Source organism: Pieris brassicae, chromosome 1 (genome assembly GCF_905147105.1).
Source record: "Pieris brassicae chromosome 1, ilPieBrab1.1, whole genome shotgun sequence".
In the NCBI taxonomy this organism is placed as follows: domain Eukaryota; kingdom Metazoa; phylum Arthropoda; class Insecta; order Lepidoptera; family Pieridae; genus Pieris; species Pieris brassicae.
Window position 1 is genome coordinate 20,656,960 of NC_059665.1, and position 27,188 is coordinate 20,684,147.

At 33.9% G+C, this 27,188-nt stretch overlaps 3 protein-coding genes across 4 annotated transcripts; 2 read left to right on the forward strand and 1 right to left on the reverse strand.

Annotated features, from left to right (window-relative positions):
* Positions 1-1,087: 1,087 nt before the first annotated feature.
* Positions 1,088-5,105, forward strand: LOC123713616 (upstream stimulatory factor 2). 2 transcript variants are annotated; one of them, XM_045667372.1, is made up of 7 exons: positions 1,088-1,199; positions 1,372-1,415; positions 1,562-1,657; positions 1,773-1,853; positions 2,200-2,318; positions 2,984-3,168; positions 3,333-5,105. In XM_045667372.1, the coding sequence occupies exons 1-7, from the start codon at positions 1,147-1,149 to the stop codon at positions 3,493-3,495; spliced, it is 741 nt and encodes a 246-aa protein (XP_045523328.1). In that variant the 5' UTR covers positions 1,088-1,146; the 3' UTR covers positions 3,496-5,105. The 2 variants fall into 2 exon arrangements, with proteins under 2 accessions (XP_045523328.1, XP_045523336.1); XM_045667380.1 differs by lacking the exon at positions 1,372-1,415 and having other exon boundaries at positions 1,089-1,199.
* Positions 5,106-12,071: 6,966 nt separating this feature from the next.
* On the reverse strand, positions 12,072-19,181 carry LOC123714503 (zinc finger protein 37-like). The gene is made up of 10 exons (XM_045668776.1): positions 18,775-19,181; positions 18,440-18,633; positions 18,123-18,184; positions 17,703-17,883; positions 15,713-15,963; positions 14,736-15,466; positions 13,487-13,606; positions 13,162-13,307; positions 12,484-12,578; positions 12,072-12,246 (listed from the first exon to the last, which is right to left on the reverse strand). Exons 1-10 carry the CDS (start codon positions 18,880-18,882, stop codon positions 12,104-12,106), a joined length of 2,031 nt encoding a protein of 676 aa, XP_045524732.1. The 5' UTR covers positions 18,883-19,181; the 3' UTR covers positions 12,072-12,103.
* Positions 19,182-19,409: 228 nt separating this feature from the next.
* Positions 19,410-21,462, forward strand: LOC123715083 (protein FAM177A1-like). The gene is made up of 2 exons (XM_045669905.1): positions 19,410-19,759; positions 20,264-21,462. Exons 1-2 carry the CDS (start codon positions 19,595-19,597, stop codon positions 20,531-20,533), a joined length of 435 nt encoding a protein of 144 aa, XP_045525861.1. The 5' UTR covers positions 19,410-19,594; the 3' UTR covers positions 20,534-21,462.
* Positions 21,463-27,188: the final 5,726 nt, after the last annotated feature.

Here is a 27,188-nt window from a genome sequence, read left to right on the forward strand (position 1 = left end):
CGGATATCTATTTTATTTATTACTGACATAGAACTTATACAAATTGTTATTTTTAATACTGGTTAGTAATTTTTTTAAAAATTTAATCGAACATTCATAATTTCAAAAACCCTGACGTAACAAACCTGTAGACACGTAAACAAACGTCAGGCTTTGTACATGTTAATTATTATTTTTAAATTAAACGTATTCAAAAATATTATATTTCTATTTAAAATCATATCCGAAGAAATTGAACTACAAGACAGGTATTAGGTATAGCGAAGACATAATTATTGTTTACAAGCATGCTATATTATCATCGATTCGACTTATTTGTGACCATTTTTTGTCATGTGACGTATCGTTAAATAAATATTTTTCATTATAGATGGCTTGTTAAATACAACTATTTTACTCTATATCGCTTGAAAGCAATGTTTTATACGAATTACTGTATAATTACATTTTACATTAACATACTGTCAATAAGCCGATAAAAAATTAATAACGTCGTTAATTTTATTGTAGAAGCTCTGAATAAGTGTAAAGCGGTTGTGGAAAGAAGCACAGATAAAACGAGATTAGCACCTACAGTTTGTCAATTTCCATCATGTGGCATTAAGTGCATGTCTCTGACCTGTATAATCTTAGGTGCATTATATACTTTAAGCAGATCAATTATTCACTTAACAAAACGTAAACGTTATTCGTAAAATACTGTTATTTTAAATACACGAAATGCTGCACCATTAAAAAGCGCTGTAAAACTTTTTGTACAAATATTTGACGCAAAATTCTGTACCGCTTTGCACTAGCTGTGTGATTAATACACACAGCTTGTAATACTTTAAAATAAATTTATGTCCGACGTATTTCATTCTATAAGTTTAAGCGCAGAAATTTCTTAAAAAAATATATTTAACGCTATCTAGTAGTCTTGTTGAAAATTTGTAAGCCTCGTTTTACAGAGCCATCTGGTTACCAAGAGAACAATTGAATATAGTTCACTATGGTAATATGGCAAAAAGTTATTATAACCTGTGGTTCAAATTATGCCGATACGAACTATTGATTATCTGTCTAAAATTGTCTTTGGTTTCATCACATGACCCTTTATTTTGTTCCCGTGATCAAATTGAGGAAATTCAAAAATAATAAAGCGCAATGGCTAAAATTGAAAAAGTTGAAATAGAGTTACATGAAGATTCAATTGACAGGTATTAAAATTCACTTAACAAGAATATATTGGGACCAAATATAATCTAATTACATAACTGTAAGCGTGTGAAGGTCAACTTTTTAATCATTGTGATTTGGCAGCGTTAGCCTGAATTGTATTCAACACTTTAATATAATTGTTGCAATTAAACAGTAAATAATTCATTTCAGTGATGATAGAGAATTTTTGGATTTAGTAGAAGAACCTGCATATGGTGAGTTAAGTAAATTGGATAAACATGTGTATTTGTTTACAAATACATGCTTTGCCAGGACAATTTAATTATCTTAGTATAGAATCAAGTGATTACTGATTTTTATTGAATTATCGCATAACAATGTAAATTGAATTATATTCCAGGAAGTGTAACCGGCGAAAGACCACAATTAGTAACTCACACGTATTTAGAAGGTAATGAAGACGAGGACAGTTCATCTTATAACTTTAGAGATTTATGTAAGTGATTTTTGTCTATTTGTATTATCTCATTAGTAAACTTAACAAAATAAAGGATAACTTTACTATTTAAAGTAAAAAACATTGTTGCCCTAATAAGTTTATTTTATTTTAGCTGGTTCTGTGGCTTACAAGATAGTGCAAATGGATGAAGAAGAGCCAACAAACAATATGACTTCAGAATCACCAACTCATCGTGAGTATAGTAATAATATTTTTATATTCTAGTGCCAGTGGTATATCATCAGAATAAACTCATTCTAGTTAACGTTAAATTGATATAATTATGAAAATTTCATGTTTTTTTATATTACTTGACTTATGTCATAATCATTTAAATGTTTTTGAATAAAATTGAAGATAAGATTTAATCAGCTATTTACTTTACATACTTTTCCATAAAACAAATAAAGATAGTATTGTCTTTTGTTAACATAGCTTTTATACATTGAAAGAAAATACTTTTTTACCAGATTGAAACTATGTATTATTAATAATAAAGATACAGTATAAGCATTTCATGAAATATTAAACCATTTCAGTTATTCCAAGTGGAGAATTTTATATCATAAATAACCCAGTAGAGGTTTTTAGCTCAGATTCTCAAAAGAAACCAATCAAACGACAACCATTGCAAGCTAAAGCTGCTACTGCTAAGAAGGTAATTAATTATTTTAAAAGTATGTTTGCAAATAAAGTTTTCTAGAGCATAGTAATTTAACAGCAAAATGATTGCTAAATAAAAATTGTTATGGCTTACTAGTTAAATCTGAGGTTGCAGATTCTGTCTAAATTATTAGACCAATGTAATAATAATGCCTTTTATTCATATTGACTAAGCTACACACATAAACATAGTTCATTATATTAAACTAGGTATTAGAAGGTTGAATTATTCTAACATTTGGATCTTGCTTGATTTCTGCAGATCTGTTTGCTAGTCAGCAATGGCCTCCTTCAACCTTTTTCATTAATGTCTATCTTGGGCAACTCTGTTCCTCATCACTCCACACACTTGTCAACAAATTTAATTTGTTAAATTTGTTTAAAAGTTTTAGCTTTATACTTAACTCAAAGTTAAAGTTTATACTTAACTCAAAATTTTAAAAATTGCACATAATTGACCCATTTTAACTCTATAAACTCATCTGTCACTTAATCACAGCATAAACATAATTTGACAAAAAGAAGTGAACCAGTACTTTGGTGAAGAATGTAAATAGACTGATTTAGTTTTTATGAATGGGAAAAATGTTTTACCAGTTAGTAACCATTGTCCATGAGCAAGAATTATTTTGACATCTCACACATAAGCAATGATTTCAGCGTGATGATAAAAGAAGAGCTACCCACAATGAAGTTGAAAGGCGGAGAAGGGACAAAATTAACAGCTGGATTACAAAGATAGCAGACATGATACCTAACTGTGGCCAAGCAGACACTGCCAGTAAAGGAGGAATACTCGCAAAAGCATGTGACCACATTGCTGATCTCACTATGAAGACTAAGAAGTAAGTTGATATAAATAGTGTGGTGACTTTTGGGTAACTTACTAAAATGATTTATGCTCAAGTAAATTATCCCTAAGCCATAAAATATCTTCTTTACTTTTTGTTCAGAAATGAGAACAAAACATGTTTATGGTATACAAACTTGATTGAACTATCTCTTTCAGATTAGAACAAGTTGAAAAAGAGAATGCCAAGCTAGTACTAGAAGTGTTAAGGCTTAACAAAGAGCTGTCAGAATTACGAAAAGAGAACTCTTCAATGCGTATACAGTTGGCTGACAACTGTATAGTAGCAAATTTACAACGGGCCAAAGGACAAAAGTCCTAGTGTATATGATGATAGTGACTTTGTGGATTGTGAAGTGTTATGTTTACAATTGAAGTGGTTTTGGTTGATTTCATCCTAAGGCCCAAGAGTGTGTTGTGACAATTTGGTAGATAATGAATAATAATACAAATAGTAGATTAAATGAAATAAGGTAAAGTTAATAAACATTTAAGTCTACATGACACACTACCTTTTAAGGTCTACTTTAACTTAAACTAAATCAGTTTTCACTATTTTACCGAATGTGTCTTGTCAAATCATGTTTAGGTTGTTAGGAAAAGAGACAGAAACGGTGAAAAACTGATTTAGTTTAGATTAAAAATATTTTTTTTATATTTTCTTTTCTTTTCTTTACAACAAAGTTTTTATATTACAAATCAGTTCTGGTTGTGAGTTTTACTACAACTGATTGTAATATGGTAATCCTAGACTAATACATCATTTGAGCATCTCAGAACTGTTTCATTTTTTTTATGGTGGGCTTTAGGATAGATATCTGTAGCAATTAAAAAAATATTTCCTAATGTTATTTCTTTTGTTTAGTCTAATAGTGTGAGGAGCTGGGTTTATGCGCTCCATGCTAACACTTCAAACAAATTTTACTATATTTATATGATGTTGCTTTATAAGTTACCATCATTATAATTCTTTTAAATTAATTTAAGAAAGTTTTTAATTTAAACTGCATGCAAATTTATTTTACTTTATTTATAACATTTATATCTCAAAAGTTTGATGATTGAGATGTAATTGTCAACTTTAAAAGAAATTAAATAATTGGTTCGATTAGGAGATTCAAAGCAAAGTTTTATGAACTACAGGGCACCTAAATAATGGCAGCCGTAATGGGCTAACTTTGGCTGGCATTGGCAAAAAATCTTTGACCAATCTCTATAACTTATGTAGTACAAATGCTTTTAACGAATATTTTAAAATAATAGTTATAAAGTTACTCATGAAAGGACACTTTATTACTTTATGTAATTTAAATTATAGAGATTGGACATGATAACAAAGCCATTCTGTTCAATTTGAACATTATTTATAAGATTAATTAGATTGTAGTATTTTTTTTACACCAGAGTAAGTTTAGGTTTTTGTAAAATCATGTTGTCTTTTTTATTGAAATTCTAAATTTTTATGAATGTGTTTTGGATTGGTGAAATTGTGAAAATAGTGTAACAAAATGTCAGGCGGTGTTGCTAGTTAACAATTAAAGCTGTTTCGGTATGAAAGTTATATAATTCCACTAAGGTTCGCGGAGCTTCATAGGTTTTATTACTAGTTTTAATTTAAAATTATTTTTTTATGAATAGCTTCAATCATATTTGATAAACCAAATAACAATTGAAAGCTACCAGATAAAACTTTAAGTTTAACCCCAACATTGTGGCTCTAAATGGTGATCTTTATCATAAAAGTATTATTTCTCAATCAATTTGATTATGAATTTGCAGCGCCGTTGTTATATAGAAGTGCCTATGTGTATGAGACCATTGTTATTTTTGTATATAATTGTTCCATATCACTACAATCTAATGGCACTGATGAGATAATTATTAGTGCTCTTAGGTATAAGCGTTCATGAATAAATTATATGACGTTGTAGATGTTATTGTTTTATTTGCTATCCTTTTTTGAAATTTCAGAGCCAAACCAAACATCATTTTTAAGGTTGTGGCGAGTACATACTTCACCGTGTCAACCTCTTAGGTAAGGTAGGGTGGACTCAATTTCTGCACTTAGACGCGTAGTCGGTCCGTTGTGCGTTCAGCCCTGGCTAATTTAGCCAGCCTAACTCCTTCCAGAAGCACAGAAGTCTCCCGGGCACTTCACAGGCTTCGCGGAGCGACCTCACTGTTCCGAGGATTTTTGTACGTTGATTAGCCACAGCCTCGCATTCCAGGACTACGTGGGTGACTGATTCCTCTGCGCTGAAACAACCTCTGCACAAGGGGCTGTCTGTCGCGCCTAGGACGAAAAGATGTTTGTTAAGGAGACAATGGCCCGTGATTGTCCCTATGATTGTTTTGAGATTGGTTCTGTTCAGGTTTAGAAGTCGCTTAGTAAGTTGCGGGTTCACAGCCGGCAGAGCCATTTTGGACTGTTTGCAATCTACACTTCGCGACCATCGTTGATTCTGGAGTACAGTGGATCTCTAGCGAATCCAGGTTCGTACTAGCGAGAAGGGCAAGGGGAAGAGCGGATGCGGGCCAGCAGGCATCATACCAGAGCCTCTTCTCGCAAGCTCGTCGGCTGCATCGTTGCCGAGAGAGCTACTGTGTCCCTTTATCCACTGTAAGGTAACTCTATTTGTTAGAGCTATTGCCTCCAGTGCTTCGTGACATTTCAGTATTAATTTACTGTTTGTGTTTTCGTTACCGAGCGCCATCAGCACGGATGCACTGTCGGATATGAGCTTAATGCAAAAGTCATTAACTCCCATCCGCTGTACGGCTCTGGCTGCTTCAGTTAGAGCGACACATTCAAATTGGAAAATTGTGCTTTGTGTGCCCAGAGGTAGGTGTATGTTGATGTTGAGATCAAAGGAGAAAATACCAGCGCCTGAGCCACACCCTGTTTTTGAACCATCAGTGTATATACGTAGCTCATTCAGGGGCGACTGATCCTGCTCCTCTTCTCTCAGTTGTATAAGATATTTCTTGTTGAATATTAGTTGGTTAGTGATTCTGTCACATGGCGCAGCTATAAGAGGTTGGTACTCTATTGCCCTGTTGAGAATCACTGTGTGTGAACTGTAGTGGTTTTTTCCCCATAGATCCATTACCATAATGGTCTGCCTCCTGCTGTATGTGTAGGTCCAGAGGTAAGATTTGCAGGGCTATCTCCGTTGCTGCGGTCGGAGTTGTTCTCATACAACCGCTAGCAGCGGACAAGGCAAGCCTTTGGAAGCGTCCCAGTTTCGTGATCGCCGTTTGAAGTTCAGATCTTGGCCACCAAACCAGGGCTCCATAGGCCAGCATTGGCCTGATTATGGCAGTGTATAGCCATAATGTTATTTTAGGCGATAAGCCCCATTTCACTCCTAGCATCTTTTTGCATTGATAGAAGGCGATCGTTGCTTTGTTTAGTTTGTTCTAGGTGTTTGTTCATGAGCAGTTTACTGTCCAGAATCACACCTAAGTACTTTATTTCATTTTTGAGTTTGAGTTCAGTGTTGAAGAGTTTTGGAAGCCTGTGTGGTCCCAGAACAGGGGGTTGACAGATAGCTCGTGCTTGTTACACCATCTCTCAATTACTTTGAAAGCCCTTCCCATGAGATCGCATAGGGTACTTTCAAAGCTCCCCGATATTAAGATAGCTATGTCGTCCGCATATCCCACTGTGTAGAGGTTGCCAGCGTTGAGTTCTGTGATGAGCTCGTTAACTACGACGTTCCATAGTAGCAGCGATAGGACACCCTCTGCTGACAATGCCCCGTGTTGTGGAATTAACAGTGAACTGTATAGCTCGTTGTTTATCCACCCTATCAGGGTTGATGATACTCCACATGTAACGAGTGCTCTGGTTATGCTCGTGAAGTTTGTTTTGTCAAAAGCGCCTTCGATGTTAATAAATGCACCAAGGGTTGACTGTTTTAACTTCAGGGAGTCGCCAATGCGAGACACAACGTTGTGGAGTGATGAATCCGTTGATTTGCCTGGGCTGTAGGCATGTTGATTTGGGTGCAGGAATTTGGATAGCGATACCTGGCTACGTATTTCCAGATCACCTAGCCTCTCCATTGTTTTTAACAGGAAAGATGTGAGGCTTATGGGTCTGAAGGATTTCGCCTGGGTATAGTCCTCTCTGCCTGGTTTTGGGATGAATATTATTTTCACTTCCCTCCATTTCAAAGGTATGTAGCGGTGGGCTATACATGCTCGGAAGATTGAGACATTTTAGTAGGCCTGGGAAGATGGCATCCAGGTCAGCCGCTTTGAATGGTAGGAAGGAGTTGATTGCCCATGTTACTTTTTCATTTGTGATTATTTTGTGAGCTACATTCCAGTCTGAGTCGGTGGTGGCTCTTTCTGAATAGGGTTGCCATGCCTGGTCGTTTGCAATTATGCAGCCTGGAAAGTGTGTTTCCATCAGTAGTTCACATGTTTCTGCATCGGTTTTTGTAAATGATTTAGCAGGTTATTTACATGTTTGTCTATGTCTTGTACATCAATGGTGGTTGGTATTGTTAGTTTGCTTACCTCTGAGCCGATTATACTGTAAAATTTTACTGAGTCAGTTCTCCGAGGTATGCGTCGTGGTTGTGGTTTAGGTAGCTCCCCTTTGATTGCAAAGCGGATCCACCTGTTATCTGAGCATGATAGCTCTCTGGAGACATGCCAGTCCTGTATGTGATCTGACAGACCAGTGGTCACCATTATTAGATCGATTATGGTTTGCGAGCGTGCGTTGATAAAGGTTGGTTCAGAGCCGCTGTTTGCTAAGATAAGATTATTGCTAAGAATGAAGTTAAGCATATTCTCACCTCGAGCGTTGGTATTTGCATTACCCCATAGCGTGTGGTGCGCGTTGGAGTCTGCTGCGATTATAAGTGTAGGTGATTAGTACGTGTCGTAATGAAACAGTGATGTGTCCTGACAAGGACAGTTGTAAACATTATCGTCATGAAACAATAATTTGTTCTGAAAAGAACAGTTAATTGGCGTTATCGTTAGACCACGATATCGGACTGTTCTGAGAAGAACACGTTCGTACCCTTCGACGGTTGCGCGCAGAAAAGGACAACTTTTTGCCGCGCCTCGATTTTATCGTCTACGCACCCTTCGCATTTTGGTACCACATGTTACCACTAGTGGCCAGTGTAGGATAACTTTTGTATATAAATCTACAGTTTTTAAAAATTAAACACATTCCACATTCCATCTTCACCTCTTCTCAACGAATTATTAGGAAGTTTTATTTTAACCAAATAAGGACCAATCAACCTAAACCAATCCCGAGAGCACCATCAAAATGATGTGGCTCGAGCATCTGCCGCCACACATTCGTTCCGTGCTAGCCGTCAGCGAAGCGTTTAAAATCAAAACGACGCTTGACGACCTGACCTTGCTCGCGGACAAAATGATGGAAGTCCACACGCCGTCGCAACACATCGCTGCCGTCGCAACACATCGCTGCCGTCGCAACGCCTTTCACACCTGTAGCATCGCCACCACCTCCAGAACAACCAACCATCGACACCCTCATCGGTGAAATAAGAAGGTTGTCTTTGGAAGTTGCCGAGCTACGAGCACAACCTCGCGACAACTACCGCAACAGTCGTTCTCGCCACCATTCACATTCACAATCACGCTCGCGGAGCACATCAACAAATCGAAACGAAAACCAACCTAAATAAGCTCCAGTTTCTCCCTCTCACAGTAGTCAGCCAGAAGGCCGAGTTCTGGAGTGGGCACGTCCTTGTCACCCGGTAAGTAGGCGGACTCCAGGACGATGTCTGGATGTGCGTCCCTAGGTAACCTAATGGTTGTAAGGTCCCTTGAACACAGTTCGTTAATTAGGTATGCTGGTACATGTTTAGGTATGATAATGCAGGTTCTTGGGTTACTTACGGAGGTATCCAGCAAAAGTTTACCACCGGTGCTACCCAGGCCGCATATCTTGCCATTCCTGATCCACGGCTCCTGGATCGCGGCAATGGTCTTCGGGTTGTTCTCCAGCAGTCTGCAAAGCCGACGCTGTTTGGCTGTGCTGGAGGTTAGTCTGGATAAGGTCAGTCCGGTTACGGGGAGGAGCGCAAACAGCTGTCGCTGAATTCACTCCCCCCTGTCTCCTGAAAGAACTCGTCATCCGAGGTTAGTTCCACCGGTGAGGGTGGTTGTTGAACTGTCTCCATGGGGACGTTTGCCTCGGCGACCGCGGCTACCTCCGTCATTGACGAGGGCGGCTTTGGCCCCGAGGATCCCGTCCCCGATGTACTGGCAGTGGTTACTGTGGCGGCAGCTACCTCTGAGGGTTCATCCTTTTCCAGAATTCGGATATAGATGTTCCCCATCAGATAGTAGTAGTAGTAAATGCGGCGTTCGTGTGCTTTGATCTTTGAGATCTCATACTCCGGAACACGAAGGAACAGAGATACGCCTGTCGGGTCCTGTGTCCTACGTTCGTGAGTCAGGGTCCAAGATCTGATGTTTAGGTGGCGGTTTTGCCTGGTGTACAGTTTCCGTGCTACCAGTGAACTCTGGAACATGCAGTAAGCACGGCACCTTCTTCGGAATGTCTGACTGAGGCCGTACCACCAGTTTGGTGTCCGGTATCGGATTGTTGATGACATCGCATGCTCCGGTAAGCCATCCCAGTGTGTAGGTATCCTCGCACCAAGTTTTGAGGACACCATCTGAGAAGTGGGCTCTACCCCGGAATCTGATGTCCTTGGGTTTAGTTGCTAGGGTAGCTTCAAGATCCGCCATGAGCTCATCTTGGATTTTACCCTCGATTTGTAGGCGGATATTATCTGCCTGTTCTTGTGTCATGTCTATAAAGGGCTCAGTCATCACGGCAACACAAAGCTCGTTGGCTTTGTAGGATGCTGCTGCTTCCGCGTAACTGGCCGAGGTCCCTGACTCCAGCTGGAGTTTGTTGCACTACTCCACTCAACCTCCAGGACTCCTTCATCCCCCCGTAAGGGTCCCCGCGCACGGCACAAACACGCGGGAGGTCATTTACTGTCCACCGTCTTTTTATTTTGGATGATGAACTCGCAAGGACATGACCTCTACATCCCTGCAATAGTTCGCTTGGTGGTTTTAGTTACGTCTAATACATAGGGTACATTAGACCAAAAACAGGGTTGGCAACCTCGGGAAGGTTAGTCCACCAAACTTGCCTTGGGGATCACAGCGACCTGCGCTACCCCCAAGACCACGCCTCCCTACCCATCAGAAGGATGTGGTAGGGTGGCTTTGCACCTATGCTACCATGCTAATGCAAGCATGTCGTGCTGGGAACCGTAGAAGCATAGATCCAAACCCAACCTCTTTTAATACTCTAGTAAGAATAATATTTTGAGGGCTAGGCTTTTTATATAGATTTAGTATTGAAACATCAATATTATATTCACTGTCCCCGTGTATTAAATAATAACTAATCCGACTTAATACGTAAAATGTTGCTTTGGTATAACTTTTTGGCGCTTTTAGTTTAATAATCAATGTCAAAATTTCAACGACAATAGAGTTTATTTCACTGATAATTTATAAGGTATTTAAAGTTAGGCGTTAGGTTATAAGAAGCTGGCTAAAGTGATGTCTGAATAATATCGAGTTCCACTCTTCTACCAAAACGTAACTAAGGGGGTTTTTGAGTAATTATTTAGGTTCACCCCACTAATTTCATATATTAAAATTAGTAACAAAATTGTCGATACCATCTCGATAGTTGTAAATGTTCCAGTTCGAATTTCGAATTCACGAACTATAAAATCAGCTTCCCTAGCACTCTTTCCTGATAGGCCTGCAACGCATCTATGAACGCTGTGAAAGTCACATATGGGCCGACCAGCTTCTTTAGTATACTAATATGTGGTGAAAGGCATGATGTAATGGTTGCAGATACTTTTAAACATTTTGTAAAAGTAAAATTCTTGGCGATTTAAAGTAATGGAGATTTCATTCATTCATTTCCAGTTCTTCTCATCCGTTCTACGCTATAAATTTGACTAAAAAAGTAATATTATTTACAATAAGTTTGTCTACTAACTTACATAACTACATTAGAATACCTTACACGAATAAATGGTATTTTGATTATAAGCACCATACAGTAATTGGGAGACTAGACAAATAGGGGTTTAACTCAATCGATACGAATTCACTATACGACCATTATCTTTACCATTACCATCATCCTGTCACGATGTTTGTCCGCGATGGACTCCTAAACTACTTAACCGATTTTAAATTAAATTGGCACACCGTGTGCAGTCTGGTCCAACTTAAGAGATAGGATAGCTTAGATCTTTAATTATAGTCGCAATTTTATTTTATTGCAAATTATTTGTCTATAATTAATTGACAGTCACAATTATCTGTTAACTCCAAAAGATTCTAACAGATGTCGACACTTTTCGCCTGGATTGAGTAAGTAATCAATAGATGATGACACTGTTATGGTAAACCGACAAACGTGTCATATAAGCTACAATTCAATATCATGATTACCACGTGTTATTGAGGCTAAAGTATAAATTAAATTTATTTTGTAGTAAACGAAATACCGTGAAATTCAATTATTTCTACTTTTTTTAATTTTCGGTGCTAGCATAGCCAACCACGTGTCAAATTCCAATTATAGTGACGATAATACAGTGAAATTATTCTATCGTGTCACGGTATTAAGGCTAACTAAAACCACATTGAGGAGAATCCAAGTTCGTGGGGGCAACTAGTAAATATTTAAATCTTTATAAGCTTTGTATGATAATTTGAATAACAACTTTGAGTGAAACGATTATAGTATTTATTTCTACTAATAGACAAAAAGCCGTACATATAAAAATTCGTACATATATTATATATAACGACGACGAAAGAATATTGCAAAATAAAACACGGTTTAGTAATTTCTTTTTAATTCCATTGATACATCAGGGTAAATCTTGTATACCATTAGGAAAAGCGAGTTTTTCTTGTAGAATAAGACAGTCCTTGGAACGAGATTTATGAGTCATCAAATTGTGTTTTGTCGTAAAAGTTTTATCACAGATATCGCATTTAAAAGGCCTCTCCCCTAAAAATAAATAATTTGTTTCTTATGTTATATATAATCTTTTTTAATGAACATAAATTTATTCCTATACATGTTGTTTCTGGATCCCTTTCATAACAAAGATAATGCTTTTTCATTATTATAACTATAATGATTGTTAAATAATTTTAATTGTATACTTTTAATATGAGCTGTAAAAAAATGCCGATTTGGACAGATAACACTCGGCTAAATAATGAACCCTTTAAAAAGACTTACCCGTGTGCCTTCTGATGTGGACATTGAGAATATCTCGTCTTTTAAATGATTTGCTACAGAATGTACAAGTCATGGGACGTTCACCTGTGTGAGTTCTGTGGAAAAATATATATGTCAAAAATAATTTAAATTTAAGTTATTACAACTACGTGTCACATGTAATCGTTATGTCGCATTTGTATGTCCGAAGCTGTTGAACGAAAAGTATTGGACCAATTTCAAAAATTATTTAATTAATCCCCGGGTATTATAAGCTATAATTTTTTCTAACAGCCCCGGGGCTTGTGGCTAAATAACTTTCTAACAGGCGAAACCCACTAGCGCTAAACGATTTTTTTGAAAACGGTCACGTGACAAAGCCTGAGCTAATGTCATTCCCATACTGTCACTCTGTCGTAGATATTCCAATGTATTACTAAAATTGATGATTAGTTGTCATTATCAGTAGCGCCGAACGTTGGTACCACAGATAAATATCGAAGTTGGAATCGCATTTGACTTAGTTATATAGTACCGGCGAAGGCACTTTAAAAAAAACATTTTTTTTTGTTAAAGTTAGAAAAAAAAAAACAATAACTCAAATCACAAAAATGGCAACTCAGTTTTAAGTTGCTACACAAACAAAAATCCATAAACCCACGTTTTATACATTTTTTTTCAAAATCTCAGAAAATTTACCTCATATGTAATGTCAAATCAGTCCTCCTGTAAAAGCCGGCATCGCATTCTACGCAATTATACGCGTAGTCCTTTAAATGTCTTCGCATATGAACGTGATAGTTCGACGATGTGTATGCCCTACCGCATATACCACACATTATTTTCTACAAAAAAAAAAATAATAAGTATCGCAATATTGCGATGAAATGCACGGGTTAAAAGTACACAGGAACCAAATTTTTTACATTTGTTTTGATTTTCTTTTTAATTAAAATAATATTTTATTCCTTAAGTACCGTCATTCAGGAATTTTGTCGTTATAACGAGTGACGTTAAGGCATACCTTCTGTTTAGTGACTGGTTTTACATCTGACACTCCTTTGTGAACATTTTCATGCGTTATCAATCGCCGTTTAGTACTGAATGTGAAACTGCATTTATTACACGAATATGACACTTTGTTCTGAAACAATTCCAATTACTTGAAATATTAATTCTTTAAGGGTCGGCAACGCAGTTGCAGACCAGACGAGGCGGTATCACTTAATAACAGATGAACATCAGGTGTTACATTTAAAAAAAAATCATCGTCGTATAACTATTGCTTATATTGACAATTTTCATAGGTTAGGGAGCGTTCAAATATTACATCTCTCAATTTTTGGAGATTCTTGCCCCCCCCCCCCCCCATGAACGCACCGTAACTTTTCTGTATCCAATAGTAAAACGTTTCGTGACCACGCCCAGTGTCTTTATACCTAAAACTTACCATTATGTGGTGTAAAGTACTGGAAAGTCGAAAATAATATTATCAGTAACGCGTAATTCAATTCCCGCCCTGCATCGTAACGTTTTACAAGAGGACCCCCCCCCCCCAAATTAGTATCATTACGTATTACTTGAACATTACCCTTAATAGTAAAATGAACAAAAAATTCCGAAATGTTTTGAGTACTGCCAAAAAGCCAACTACATAGAGCAAGAAGTCTTAACAAAAGTCAAGATAAAATTTGAGAGTAGTAATTTAAATACAGGCTGAGATTCAGAAACGTTATTGTAAGACGGTTGAAGCCAAGCTTATACTATAGTATTCAGAAACATTGTTCTACTGTTTTTAGTATGATTACAGAGAAGACCAGGCGATAAAATAAAAAAAGAAGAAAACGTTTTAGTAATCTGTGAGCCACATAAAATTACAATAATGTGTTTATTGAAAAAAAACTGCAAGATAAAGACAAAATTAATTAATTTAAAGTGCAAAAACTTAATTGTAAATATAAATTTATTTAGCATCGTTAAGACAGAAGATTGGCTCAAACCATAGATTGTCATTGACTTTGGTTTTTTTGGGAGTTCGTACTAAGTCTCGTATCTGAATCTCTATATTGTTTTTGGACATTTATGTTTTTATTAATCCGACATTACACTTGAATATTAGAAATATACAAAGAAATTTAATCAGTTATTCATGTTAAAAATGGCCTCAGTATATAGTACCTAGCTGTCATTCTCAAATATTTTTTACTTATACTGAAATAAATGAAACTTCATATTGAACCTGGAATGAAATGTGCAATTATTAAAATACATACCACGTGTGTATCAATGTGTTTCAAAAATCTAGATAGACTTTGCCTAGTCTCAAGTCCACAATACGCACAAATACGTTTCACTTGACTCCTTATACATGGATTAATTTTCATTTTATGTTTCTTTGTAAAGTGAATTTTGAGAAATCTCAATTTATCAAACTTCTTATCACATATTTTACACAACAGTTCTTTTAAACAGCACTCATCTTCATTCGGAGATCGACTATCTTGTTCATTATTACTATCATTTATTTTAACTGGATTTAATTGATTGAGCTGTTTATCATTTTTATCGATTATTTTATCATTATTTTCCATTTTACGTTTTATTTTTATGCGTATTCTATTGTCACTTTCTTCAATAATAACATGCTTTCCATTTTGTTTCATATCAGTTATTGATGTTTCTATAGATTTAGTTTCATTTGTTTCCTCAAACCAATCTTGATTTTCATTAACATTTCCTTCAGTTGTTAAGTTTGTATCTAATTCATAATTTTCTTTATATTCTTTTAAACTAGTATCTATTACACCATTTTCTTTCACTGTATCATATACTTTGTCTTCAAAGTTGTTTAAATTTAAGAATTCGTCCAATACATCAATTGTACCTTGAACTTCTTTGTATTGTTCAATATTTTGACCGGATTTCTTAATATCATCATCAAGTTTATCTCCAAATAATATGTTATTTATTGTAGGTGTCGATGGCGCCCAGGCGTTTGAGACGACTGTAATTATACAAATAACATCAGCTATTAATATTGTTTGTTTAAAACAAAGTTCGTGGGATTATATCACAATATAATATAACTATTTATTGATCAAAATATCTACAAAAGACACAAGTCCTATACCATCACAGATTTTTGTATAAAAATAACAGCTTTTAGACAGTGTATAACAAAGTGTGTATTGTTATACACATTTAAGCTAATTTTACAATCCTTTCAGTAATATTTAAAATTGTTACTAACTTGGAGGTGTTGCAAGTAAATCTTCTAATGCAATCCGATCAGTGCTCTCGTCTAACAAAGCTTTATCCAAATTCTTATCAATAACACATCTTGCTGTATCACTTCTATGTATTTCTAATTTTTTTTCTTGATTATTTTCATTATAGACTTTTTGATTTTCAGATAATTTCATTTTAAAATTTTCATGATTAAATTCTGGTAATGTATAACAATGATCATTTGCAATGGAATGTGTGGAAAATGGGCTCAAACTGAAAGTATGATTATTTCGTAAGATAAAACATATCTATATGTTCATATATAATGTAGTATTTCAAGTTTCAACCCATGACCTGATTGTTAAAAATGGCTTAAAATCGAATAATATAATTTATATTGCAGTGCAGATAGAGCAGTGTTGGCCTAGAGGCTTCAGCGTGCGACTCTCATCCCTGAGGTCGTAGGTTCGACTCCCAGCTTGTGGTCCCGCAATGGACTTGTGCGCATTTAATATTCGCTCGAACGGTGAAGGAAAAAATCGTGCGCAAAACGGCTTGCTTTAGACCCAAAAAATCGAAAGAGTGCGACAGGCACAGAAGGCCGATCACCTACTTGCCTAAAGATTAACAAATTCTCATGAAACAGATACAGAAATCTGAGCCCCAGACCTAAAAGGGTTGTAACGCCATGTGATTTAATTTTATTCTTTTATAATTTATATAAAATAATTTATTTACATTTCTGGAATTATTATTACTTTTCTTAAAAGTAAATATATAATGCCATCAAAAACATAACTTGTAAAAAAAAACAAGTTTCGCAACGCAGTTCTTTTACCTTAAATAGTTGTGAGATAGCCCCTATGTAAGGGAAAGTCTTTTAAGTTATTTCATAATTAGCCAACCTAACCACATCTCATAGTGACCATATCAATATTACAAATCTTTTATGTTTTAAATAAATACATTGATTTGTACGGCACTCACCACTCTAAATTAATAAAATATTTAACCCATACTGAATGATACGATTTGTGTATATGTCGCACCCAACTAGCTTAATTAGCCGTTCAATTAACAGCCTAGCCGTTTAACTAGCGGCCTGAAAGATGGTCAGCCAGTTGATCAAACAATCAGGCAAATGACTTGGATCGATGACGTATCATTACTTGCCTAGCCTGTTGACTGTTAATTTAAATTTTATTCCACTTTCTGCCACTCTCAAACTCGAAACGAAATAATTCTAACTGTCAATATAGCGTCGGCAAACCACAACTTTGATGATGTTTTGCAATGTTTCATGAAAAACAACAAGTACGATGAAAGAGTGTAGGGATTATAATAATGTGAATTTTACTTAAGCTATTTTATATTAAAATAAATATTTTGAATGAAATATAATAGTTTTAGTATAAATAAAACATTTATATATATATATATATATATATATATATATATATATAATAATAATAAAATATATTTTTTATTTATACCAAATAATGACTGTATCGTACGAATGGCCTAAGCATTAGCCAGCCCGTTTATTAAATGTTGTAACAAACACTATTACAAACAATTGAACGGCCGATTAAGAATGGCTGCGAAACATATATCGACACCTAACATTCCATTATTATATCACACAAAGATATACTGATTAATTTACTGCATAAATAACTTTGTAATCATATAAAAATATACGGGATAAAAAATTATTTATGTAGTAGGTCCAACTAAGTTGACATAAATCTTAGTATGTCATTAAAACTGTTTTCATAGGCATAAACACACTTGGTCCGTGTTAAGCATTGTGGATAAATTTAGAAACCTGATTTTATAACTGCAGTGACCAAGTAGGGATTGTATAAACGAGGTATATTTTAAATTTTATTAAGAATTAGAACTAGTCGAACCTAATTAGAACTAATTAGAACCTACTACACCTCTTCATTATTTCATTTTTGTTCTTAAAGGCTCTTAAGTCACGCACATAAGGTTGAAAATCCTCTTACCCAAAGTCAAATCTAAAATCAGATACCACAGAAGCTTCATCTTGAAGCCAATGGGAGTCAATGGAAGCATCAGATATATCGGCTTCCTCTTGAATTACTTCATTAATGATACGAGCCTCATTGTCCGGAATATCGTGAGTTACATCAGTTAGGAAGTTACGCATACTTGTTGTAGTTGAAACTGAAAAAATAGTAAAGTGAATGAAGAACAATCTGTTCAGTATACTGTAATTAATTGTTATTTGTCATTGACAATATACAATATTTGGTTTAGGTAACTGAATATTTTAAGCTCTATAATAATGGTATTATACCACCAAAATGTCAAAGTCATCGAAAATCATATAAATGATCAAACATAACATAAATATTTTATACCTAATTAATAAATTATCAATGATTATTCGTACTTCTACTTACCGTTATCAACATCTTTATTTTTATTATGAGTTGGTGTATTATCCTGCAAGTTTAGTGGTAACCTGAAGTTTTCATTCCATTATAGTTGTGTAGTGGACATCAAAATATAAAAGAAAAATGGAAATTTTCATAATAAGAAACCATCAAAATATGCATTAAGATTGTACAAAATAACATTTGTATAAAAAAGTAAAGTAAATTTATATTAATATTAACATAACCTAATGACTAATTTAATAATACAAAAGCATATAAAGATGTTTTTTACTGTATATGCGCTGTATATTCCAAACTTATGACTAATGCAGCTTCTTTACCTTAATTTAATGGAATCATCATGTCCTTTAATGAATGTGTCAAAGTCAATATTATCTTCTAATTCCTTAGCTTGCATATAAGATTTAAATATACGGTCAGATGACCGACATGATTTTTTAAATTTACAAGCTACTTTCATGTTTGAATTACATTCTTTACACAATTGAAATATTAACAGATCATCACGTTTAACCTGTAACACATACGGATTATTATAATAAATGAAAACATTGGTCCTATAAGAATTATCAGAATAATAATGTCTTTTTGTTGGTATCTTCTAAGTCTAGCTAACATGTGTTTAGACTAGAAGTAGTTGTTAAATATGTATTACCTGAATTCCTGTAGAGTATACAAAGCGACGTCGATTTTTCTCCGAATATTTAAATAATTCTGAATCATCGTTATATTCTAATAAACAACTCCTGCATCTACCTTCCATTTTTGATTATTACAGTACATGTACGTGCTTGATTGTTTGGTGATGTTTAAGTTATGGTTTTCTAAGTTTCTAATTACATTCTTTAATTCAAAGGAATAATGCGCTCTAAATTCCACAACTTATTTATTAAAGTTATAATGTACTTGAAATTCCAGAGTTTAATTAATAATTATATAATTTCACTAAACTCTTTACTTTTAAACACTAAATATGTCGTAAACTGTACTTTCAAAGTTTTAAATTATTGTATTATTTATTTACATTGTTACTTCAAAAAATCTTAAATATTGACTATATTCACTAATTTTTTTTTTAATAATTTTATGGCCTGGTAACGAGACCTTTAAGCCAAAAATATTCACTAATGTATATTGTAACGGTATATAGAAATTAGAATATAGGTAAACAATAATTTTATATTATTAAACAGACTACAGAGATTTTTTAGCCTTTGAAAAAGGTCTTAGTGTTACCACATTTTATTTTTTAAAACATACACTACTATCAACAGTCAATTGTTAGCTGTCATGTTAAATAGAAAAGGAGAATATTATTGAATGTTCGTAGTTCGTACTTCGTACGCATTGTGTTTTGGAAATAAAGCAAACTATACTGTAAAACAAATTTTGCACATTAAAGCTAGTAAAAATTTTAACACGTCATTGTTGCACCAGTGTCCGCGTCCACCACCTTCCCAACATCTTCAAATACAATGAATATGCCTAACGCAGATGTAAACCGGGACCAAGTAGATGTGGTGATAATAAACAAACAAGTGAGAGTTATTCACTGCTGTGATGGTGTTGAAGAGGAAATCGAAGAGACAATGTTAGATGAAATTAATATGTCTCCAAATGATGTGGAAAATATTGAGCCTGTAAGTTTAAATTTAACTTGTGTGTTACAGAAGTTTGGTCTCAAATTGTATTTCATTCTTATTGTGTAGAATAGGATGTTAAATATATGTCTCTTTTCTTATCAAATAAATGCTTGTTACGAAATATGTTGTAACGAATGATGGTATGAAGTATTTCAGTATTTTTCTATACTGGTAAACATTTTTATGAACCATATTATAGAGCAACTTATAAATCTGTTATAATAGGACATAAATCTTTAAACGTTACAATTGTTTATGCCCACTAAAAATGGACTCTTTTGTAGACAAAAGTCTAAAATTAAAATATTTCTGAAATTATACACAGTACAGTACTGGATTTTTTTTCCATACAGTATTACATACAGTACATATTAAGTTGAAGTAGTCTAAATTGTTGAAATTAAAAATGTGTGAATTGTTTATATTTTAATAAATTCTACTAGTATTTCAGTAAAAGAAATATTTTCAGATGCAATATTTATTATTATTATATATTTTCAGCAAACACTCTCTTGGGGTCCTTGGATCTCCTACTACACATGGAAATCTGGTACCAAATTATTAAAAGTAGTTGACTATGCTGGAGAAACATTAGCAGATTTCTTTGGTATCACAACTCCAAAGTATCAAATTGAGATTAATGAATATGAGCGCATTCAAGAGGAAAATAAAAGATTAGAAGAAGAGTCTGCTGGTTGGGTCCCAAGAAATATTGGTGGTGATATACCACTGGTTTTGAATGAACCTGTAAGGGATAAACATACAGTCTGAATTAAAAATAATCTAATCTTATACTTGGCTTATGAAACATAGTCTCATAAACATACTTCGAAGATTAGCAAATAAAAAACTATATATTTATATATAAGAGCTTTAAATGGGTTGTCAAGTATAACTTTATAGCCAGTGTTAACTTTGTGGTGAAGTGTATAATTCCCCAAAGTGATGTATTCTAGGTGAGACATTACATTCTTCTATGTTCACAATAAAAGTTTGTACTGTTAAAGGAAGATGTCTTAAGAAAAATGGCATGTCTTAGACACATTATCAACCTTGTGTGATATAATGTCTTTAAAGTTATGAATAAAAAAATTATTGAAACAGATGCAAAACTGTAGTTGCCTTGGGCTACTGGCTCACATAATTTCCATACAAAAGTGTAGTTTGGTTGTTCAAGTGAATAAAATTAAATGTAAATAAAAAAATTTAAGGCAATAAATTATTTTACTAACTTTGATAAATATAAATTTTATATATTGTATTGATTTATTGTGGGATATTTTTAAACAGTGATTATTTTATAATTGTTATAAGTGCTCATGCAACAAAAATAATGTTTCTCAAGCAGTGCTGATGTCCAAAGAATGTACACTGATTGTATATGCTTATAATGAAAGACTAAAATTTGGGTATTTATCATTAAATAGTAACTTAGAGTCGAGTTGAGTTGCGAGTATAATATTGATTATTGATTCCTACATTAAAATTATAAAATATTCATGAATACTATTAAATGACATATTATGGTATTATGTAGTTGACTGGTTTTATTAAGTTGAAAGCTGTATATATTAGTGAAACTGAAAACTGCTATTAAAAGCATATAATTTGAATCTGCCTGTTAGGTTCGTATATTATTTGTGTTTAAATTAGATCTCTGTTAATATTATTTAAATAATAATAAATTTTTATTCAATACTGCTGATAGTTTTTTTTCCATTTATTAGTAGTACTCATTGTAGACTGTAGTACTGTGGCAAAAACTCAGAAGTTTCCTTGGCACCTTGAAGGCTTCATGGAGTGCCCTCACTGCTCCCAGGATTTTTGTTCGTTGGGAAGCGACACATTCCAGGACTATATATGAAAATGATTGCTCTGTGCTGAAATAGCCTCTGCACAAAAAACTGCCTGTCGCACCAAGGACAAAAAGATGTTTATCATTATTTTGAGATTAATTCAGTTGAGATTTAGATGTTGCTTTGTCACTAGCAGGTTTAACGCTGGCAGTGCCATTTTGGGATTTTCTGCAGTCAGCATCTTATGATAAACAGTGATTTTGGACATCTGTGGATCTGTCGAATCCAGGTTCCCAAGTAGGGCAAGGGGCACGAATTTAATACTGAACTTATTAATTCCTATGGGTTAGAGCATTCACATTCACATTGAAAAATCGAACTGTGTGTGCCTAAAGGTAAATGTATGTTGATGTTGAGATCAAGAGGGATATACCTGCGCCGGAGCCATACCCTGTTTTTGAATCATAAGTAATCAGTGTATATACGTAGCTAATTCAAGGTCGATTGATCATGTTCCTCTTCCCTCGTGATCGATCATATTTCCTGTTGAAAATGTGTTGATTAGCGAAACTATTAACCTATACGGCGCGGCTATGAGCGGTTGATCGCTAAGTTTAAAATAGCTGTGTTTGTATTGTAATGTTTTTTCCCCGTAGATCTAGGTGCATAAGTCTGATAGTGGCACCGGCAGCTACTGCCGTCTCCCGCTGTATGTAGGCTTTCAATTATTAACGAAAAGAGCTTTTATTCAGTAAATGTTCCTTGTTAGGTCCTTTATTAAGTTAATATACATCATAATCAATATTTTGATGTATCTGAGACTCATGACGGTACGTAGCGCTGCATTGTCGGCAGTTGGATAGATACTCTGAAATCAAAACGTTTTTGTGTTTATTAATTTTGAAAAGGAAATGATTTTTTTTTTATTGAGGTAGTAAAACATTTTAACCCCCTATCAAAAATCTAAATAGTTGGTTACGTTTCCTATTGTTATTATAATAATTGATTTAAGCGCCATCTATACTAGGTAGAGTGAGACTGTAAAAATAACCTTCACATTAATTGAGACCTACATGTGTGTTATAACAAGTAAAATATATTGGCGTAAAAAATAATGTTAAGTTTAGAGCCATCTATAATAACTATGTTACGTTTCAGAACCTGCCAAGTTCCGACGGTTAGGTATTAGTTTTTTTTAAGATAACCTAGATGGCGTTTATGTACAAAGACAGGAGACTTGTATTATAGTATAATATTTGTGTTCTTTGAGACAGTTGACTAGAGATTATTGTATTTTAAGAAAGTAGTATTTCTTCGTTTTGCATCGCTCATCAATGAAAAATATTAGTTGTTTTAGGGCTAACTATCTTTAGTTACTGCGTTTTAGATTTTGTTTGGTCGTCCATATTTCGTAAAAAATCTTAAATTAGTTGTAAATTAAGGGAACTGCCATCAGGTGACTAGTAGACAAACTAAAGTTTATGGCTGTACTTATGCTTTATATAAAAGTTTTACAAATAAAACTACAGATGGCTCTTCTATCGCGCCTTCACTACTCAAGATTTTTGTCAATTCTAAGCTTAAACGTATTACATTTAAATTTTACAGATATTATTTGTCACTACTGTTTTAGTTTTAGTAACTTTAAAACATTTTGATTTGTTTGTTTAAAGATGAACATTTCATTACTTACATTATTTTTTAAATAGTTTTTTCAATTTTGTTGTAATGTATATATATACAATAACCGAAATCATACTGATCCGAAACTATATTAATATTAAAAAAAATCATTCATTAAAATATTAAATTTAGTTTAATTTTTACTTGTGTATCATCATACACAAAAAACATTCTTATTGTCAATCCAACAAAGTGCCTTTTCCTTATTGTAAATGAGAGTAATAAATTATACGTTCGCCCAAACACAAAAAATCGTAACTACTCGAAACATATACAATTTATGTTACACTCTATTGCCTTGTAATAAAGTTTAAAATGGCATACACTTACCTCATATATTATTGTTTGTCGGTGTTTAGCATGTGATATGTCGAAATGTAAACGGTTCGAGCTGTGTCCGCAGATCAATATGCGTGTTGCGCGAGGGTGTTTAGAGTCGTGCGATTGGCTAGCGTGTGTGGGGCGGAGCTCGTATGTGAGGCGCGGTCTTTGCCGAATTTTGGCGCGAAATCGCGCGTTCCATTTTCAAATCAAAGCTTAGGTTAATCATTATGGCCGCGGTATTGATTAATGCCCAGTCACTAATATTGTACGATAGAGTAATACAAATATAGATATTGGATTATTTTATGTTATTTGTATGAATGAATAGATTTCGATCAAAATTTAGTTTTATTTCGGTTGTTCTGGCTAGATTTTTTTTATTAATGACTCATAATCTAGATAAATCACCTAGGTATTTGTTTTCTTCTTTTGCAATTATAACAAATTCAAGAACAATAATAGTTTCTATCTTAAATAGGTGTGTGTATTATAGTTTGTGGAAATCCTATTGGACTGCTCTGCTCTTTTCTTATAACCTATAAAAAAAACTAATCTCGAAATTCTATAATATGTACCACAAATTACTATTTTAATTATATAGTGAAAACAATAGATTTATGGGTGAAACTCTTCTAAATCTCTTCTAGCTAGCTAGTCCGTCTAGGTACCTACTTACTTCCCAGCGTTGACACTTGATTTTGACAGTTCCTAAAATTCTATAAGGCGGTCAAACTCAAAATTTCACAAGTCATTTATAGGTAGATACTTATAAAAGTCATAAAAAAATAACTCCATATGACATTTACTGACAATTATCAACGTCGTAGAATGGACTAGAGTCCGTCAACTCTCTGCCAAAATTGTCAGTTGTTAATTATTTTATTTTTCAAGAAAGGGCGGGGCTAAAATAATTATGTACAACTGGCTTAGAATAAGAAATTACAGCAAAAAACGAAACATTTGGACACTACCGAAAGGACGCTTGGTGAAATGACAGTGCGCACATACATTATAATACTTTATTTACATTACAAGATTTTTGTTACCTGATGTTAAGTGATACCGCCGCCATTGACACTCACATTGCCAGAAGGCTCTCAAGTGCGTTGCCGGCCTTTCAAGAAGTGGTACGCTCTTTTCTTGAAGGACCCTAAGTCGAATTGGTTCGGAAATACTTCAGTGGGCAGCTGGTTCCACATAGTGGTGGTGCGTGGCAAAAACTGCCTTAGAAAACGCTCAGTTGTGGAACGACGGACGTCGAGGTGATACGGATGGTATTTCGTATTTTGCCTTGACGTCCGATAATGAAACTCAGCTGCAGGTATTAGACAATATATACTTACAGTTTATAGACTATCTAAGTATATCAGAAACCAGTTAAAAATAAAATAATAAATTAAATAAAAATGTGTTGTGAAATATGTCAAACTTCATACAGAAAACAGAGCTCTTGAAACTTGAAGATTCAAGATTGACGTTTTACAAAACGGGCCCAAATGTAAATGGTTCCTACTGCTAAAAGTTTCTTCTAGACGTCTTTATTAGTAGGTACCTAATATATGGAAGTATAAAATTGTATTTTTGTGAAGTCTTAGTCAACATCTAGATATCTAAATATACAAAAAACGATATAATTCAAGGCGGCCGCCACAGAATAAAAAATTCTACGAGTATAATTCACTAATTAATATTTTTACTAATACAATCTCTTTCATTATACAATTCATACCATAACTTATCATAACATTTGTACTAATACAATCTCTTTCATTAGGTATACAATTCATACATTTCCTTTCGGTTGTACCCTCTAGCCTCCTGGACAATTGGCTGACGACGCCCTTAGTACTTACTACTGGCGTTAAGGTAAGATTTATGCTACAACTAAGAATAGCCCCAATCAGAATCTAAGCGATAAATCAAATTAATTTTTATTTATAACTCACCCACCATAATTATTAACTAATTCAATAATTCGTTAACAGCGCAGGTCATTCCGGACAATGTATTTACAAAACATTGTTGTAACCGGTGTTGCCAGTGTAAAATTTCCCCTTTTGAAAAATTCGCAAGTAAACTAGAATTTCTGGTTTGGATACCATTGTCCAATAACTCGTTGCAAATAAATGTTTGCAATTTAAATTCATAATCAGAACGCGTGCCAAATTTTAGATGGGCGTAACGCTATATTTGTAGTATTTTTGTATGTTTTAACATTTAAATAATTATTATATGATATTTTGAATATTTTAAAAATATTTTTTTTAATTAGCTATCTTCAGTAGATATTTCAATTCTAAATACCAGCATCGTACCTATTTGCGTAGCTCCTGGCAATGTAAGTGTCCATGGGCGGCGATATCGCTTAACATCAAATGGGCATTAATAAAAATAAAAAATATTTCAAAGTTGTATAAAAGAGTTTATTCTTTAAAAAAAACAACTGGGCCTAAGAATTGTATAAATACTATTAGTAAATCGTTTATTTGAAAATACAGTGGGACATTCAGATGGATTAAGTATAAAAGAAAAATCAGCACACGGAAATGTCATACTTAATAAGTTATACAATTTATAATTGTTATGAAAATGTATGGTCTACATACGCTTCCACGCTTATTTGCTAATATTATCGTTTAACCAAAACTTATTTAATGAACATAAACGCCAATTTATTGCATTAGTAACTCGACGTTTCATGACTGTTTACTGACCACCATTGCCTTTCCTCGAAGATTAGGGTGTTTTTAAGTTTTATTATTCGAAAGAAAACTTGCGTTTCTTGAAAAACGTTGTTTATTTACTCCAAAATAACAACTTTATATATCCTATATAACATCATTGCTAAAATCATCTATGCGGGTCCATTTTTAGACATAAGCCGCCATATTCTTCTAACATGCTCATTTCTTTTCACACTTGACAGCCTACGCATGTACTTAGCAGAAAAAGAGTTGGATATTAAAAGTATATATTTGTTTGATTAAATATTCAAAAACGGTTATATGCATTTTTCGTTTAGTAAATTATTAACACAGACTACGTACCACAATGATAAATTATGCTAATATCAATAATATTGATATTAGCATAATTTATTATCTATATTCTATGCTCGATTCAAAAATCGAACGCAATATTCAAATTCGCAAACCGATCGCGTCCCTATGGCAGATGTTCTATTTTCAACTTTGCAATGTTGTTTATTAAAAAAAATCTTTTGTGGCTATTTAAAAAGTAAAACTTTCACAATGCACCATGCAAATTAGATGCAAATCAAAGGGCAATAAGTGTACGCAAATCTAACCGTTGTGTCCAAGACATAGTTGTTACATTCGTATAAAGAAAGTTCTAATGCAAATATTTTTGTTATTGAGATGTTATGGGATATAAAACTCTTTATAGTAATTATAGAGGTGATTTTTGCTTGGTGTACGAAAAATTTGCATAAACGCACACCTTTCGTTGATCCGTTTGAGTGACAGCGTTTTTTGAATGAAATTTAAATCTGCATGTAGGTACTTCCGTTATGTATATCATTGTTATTATTCTATTATTAGTCTGTACATAAACCAGAAAATATTTTTGCCCACAATTTGAATGATTTCAATTGAGTTGCATAT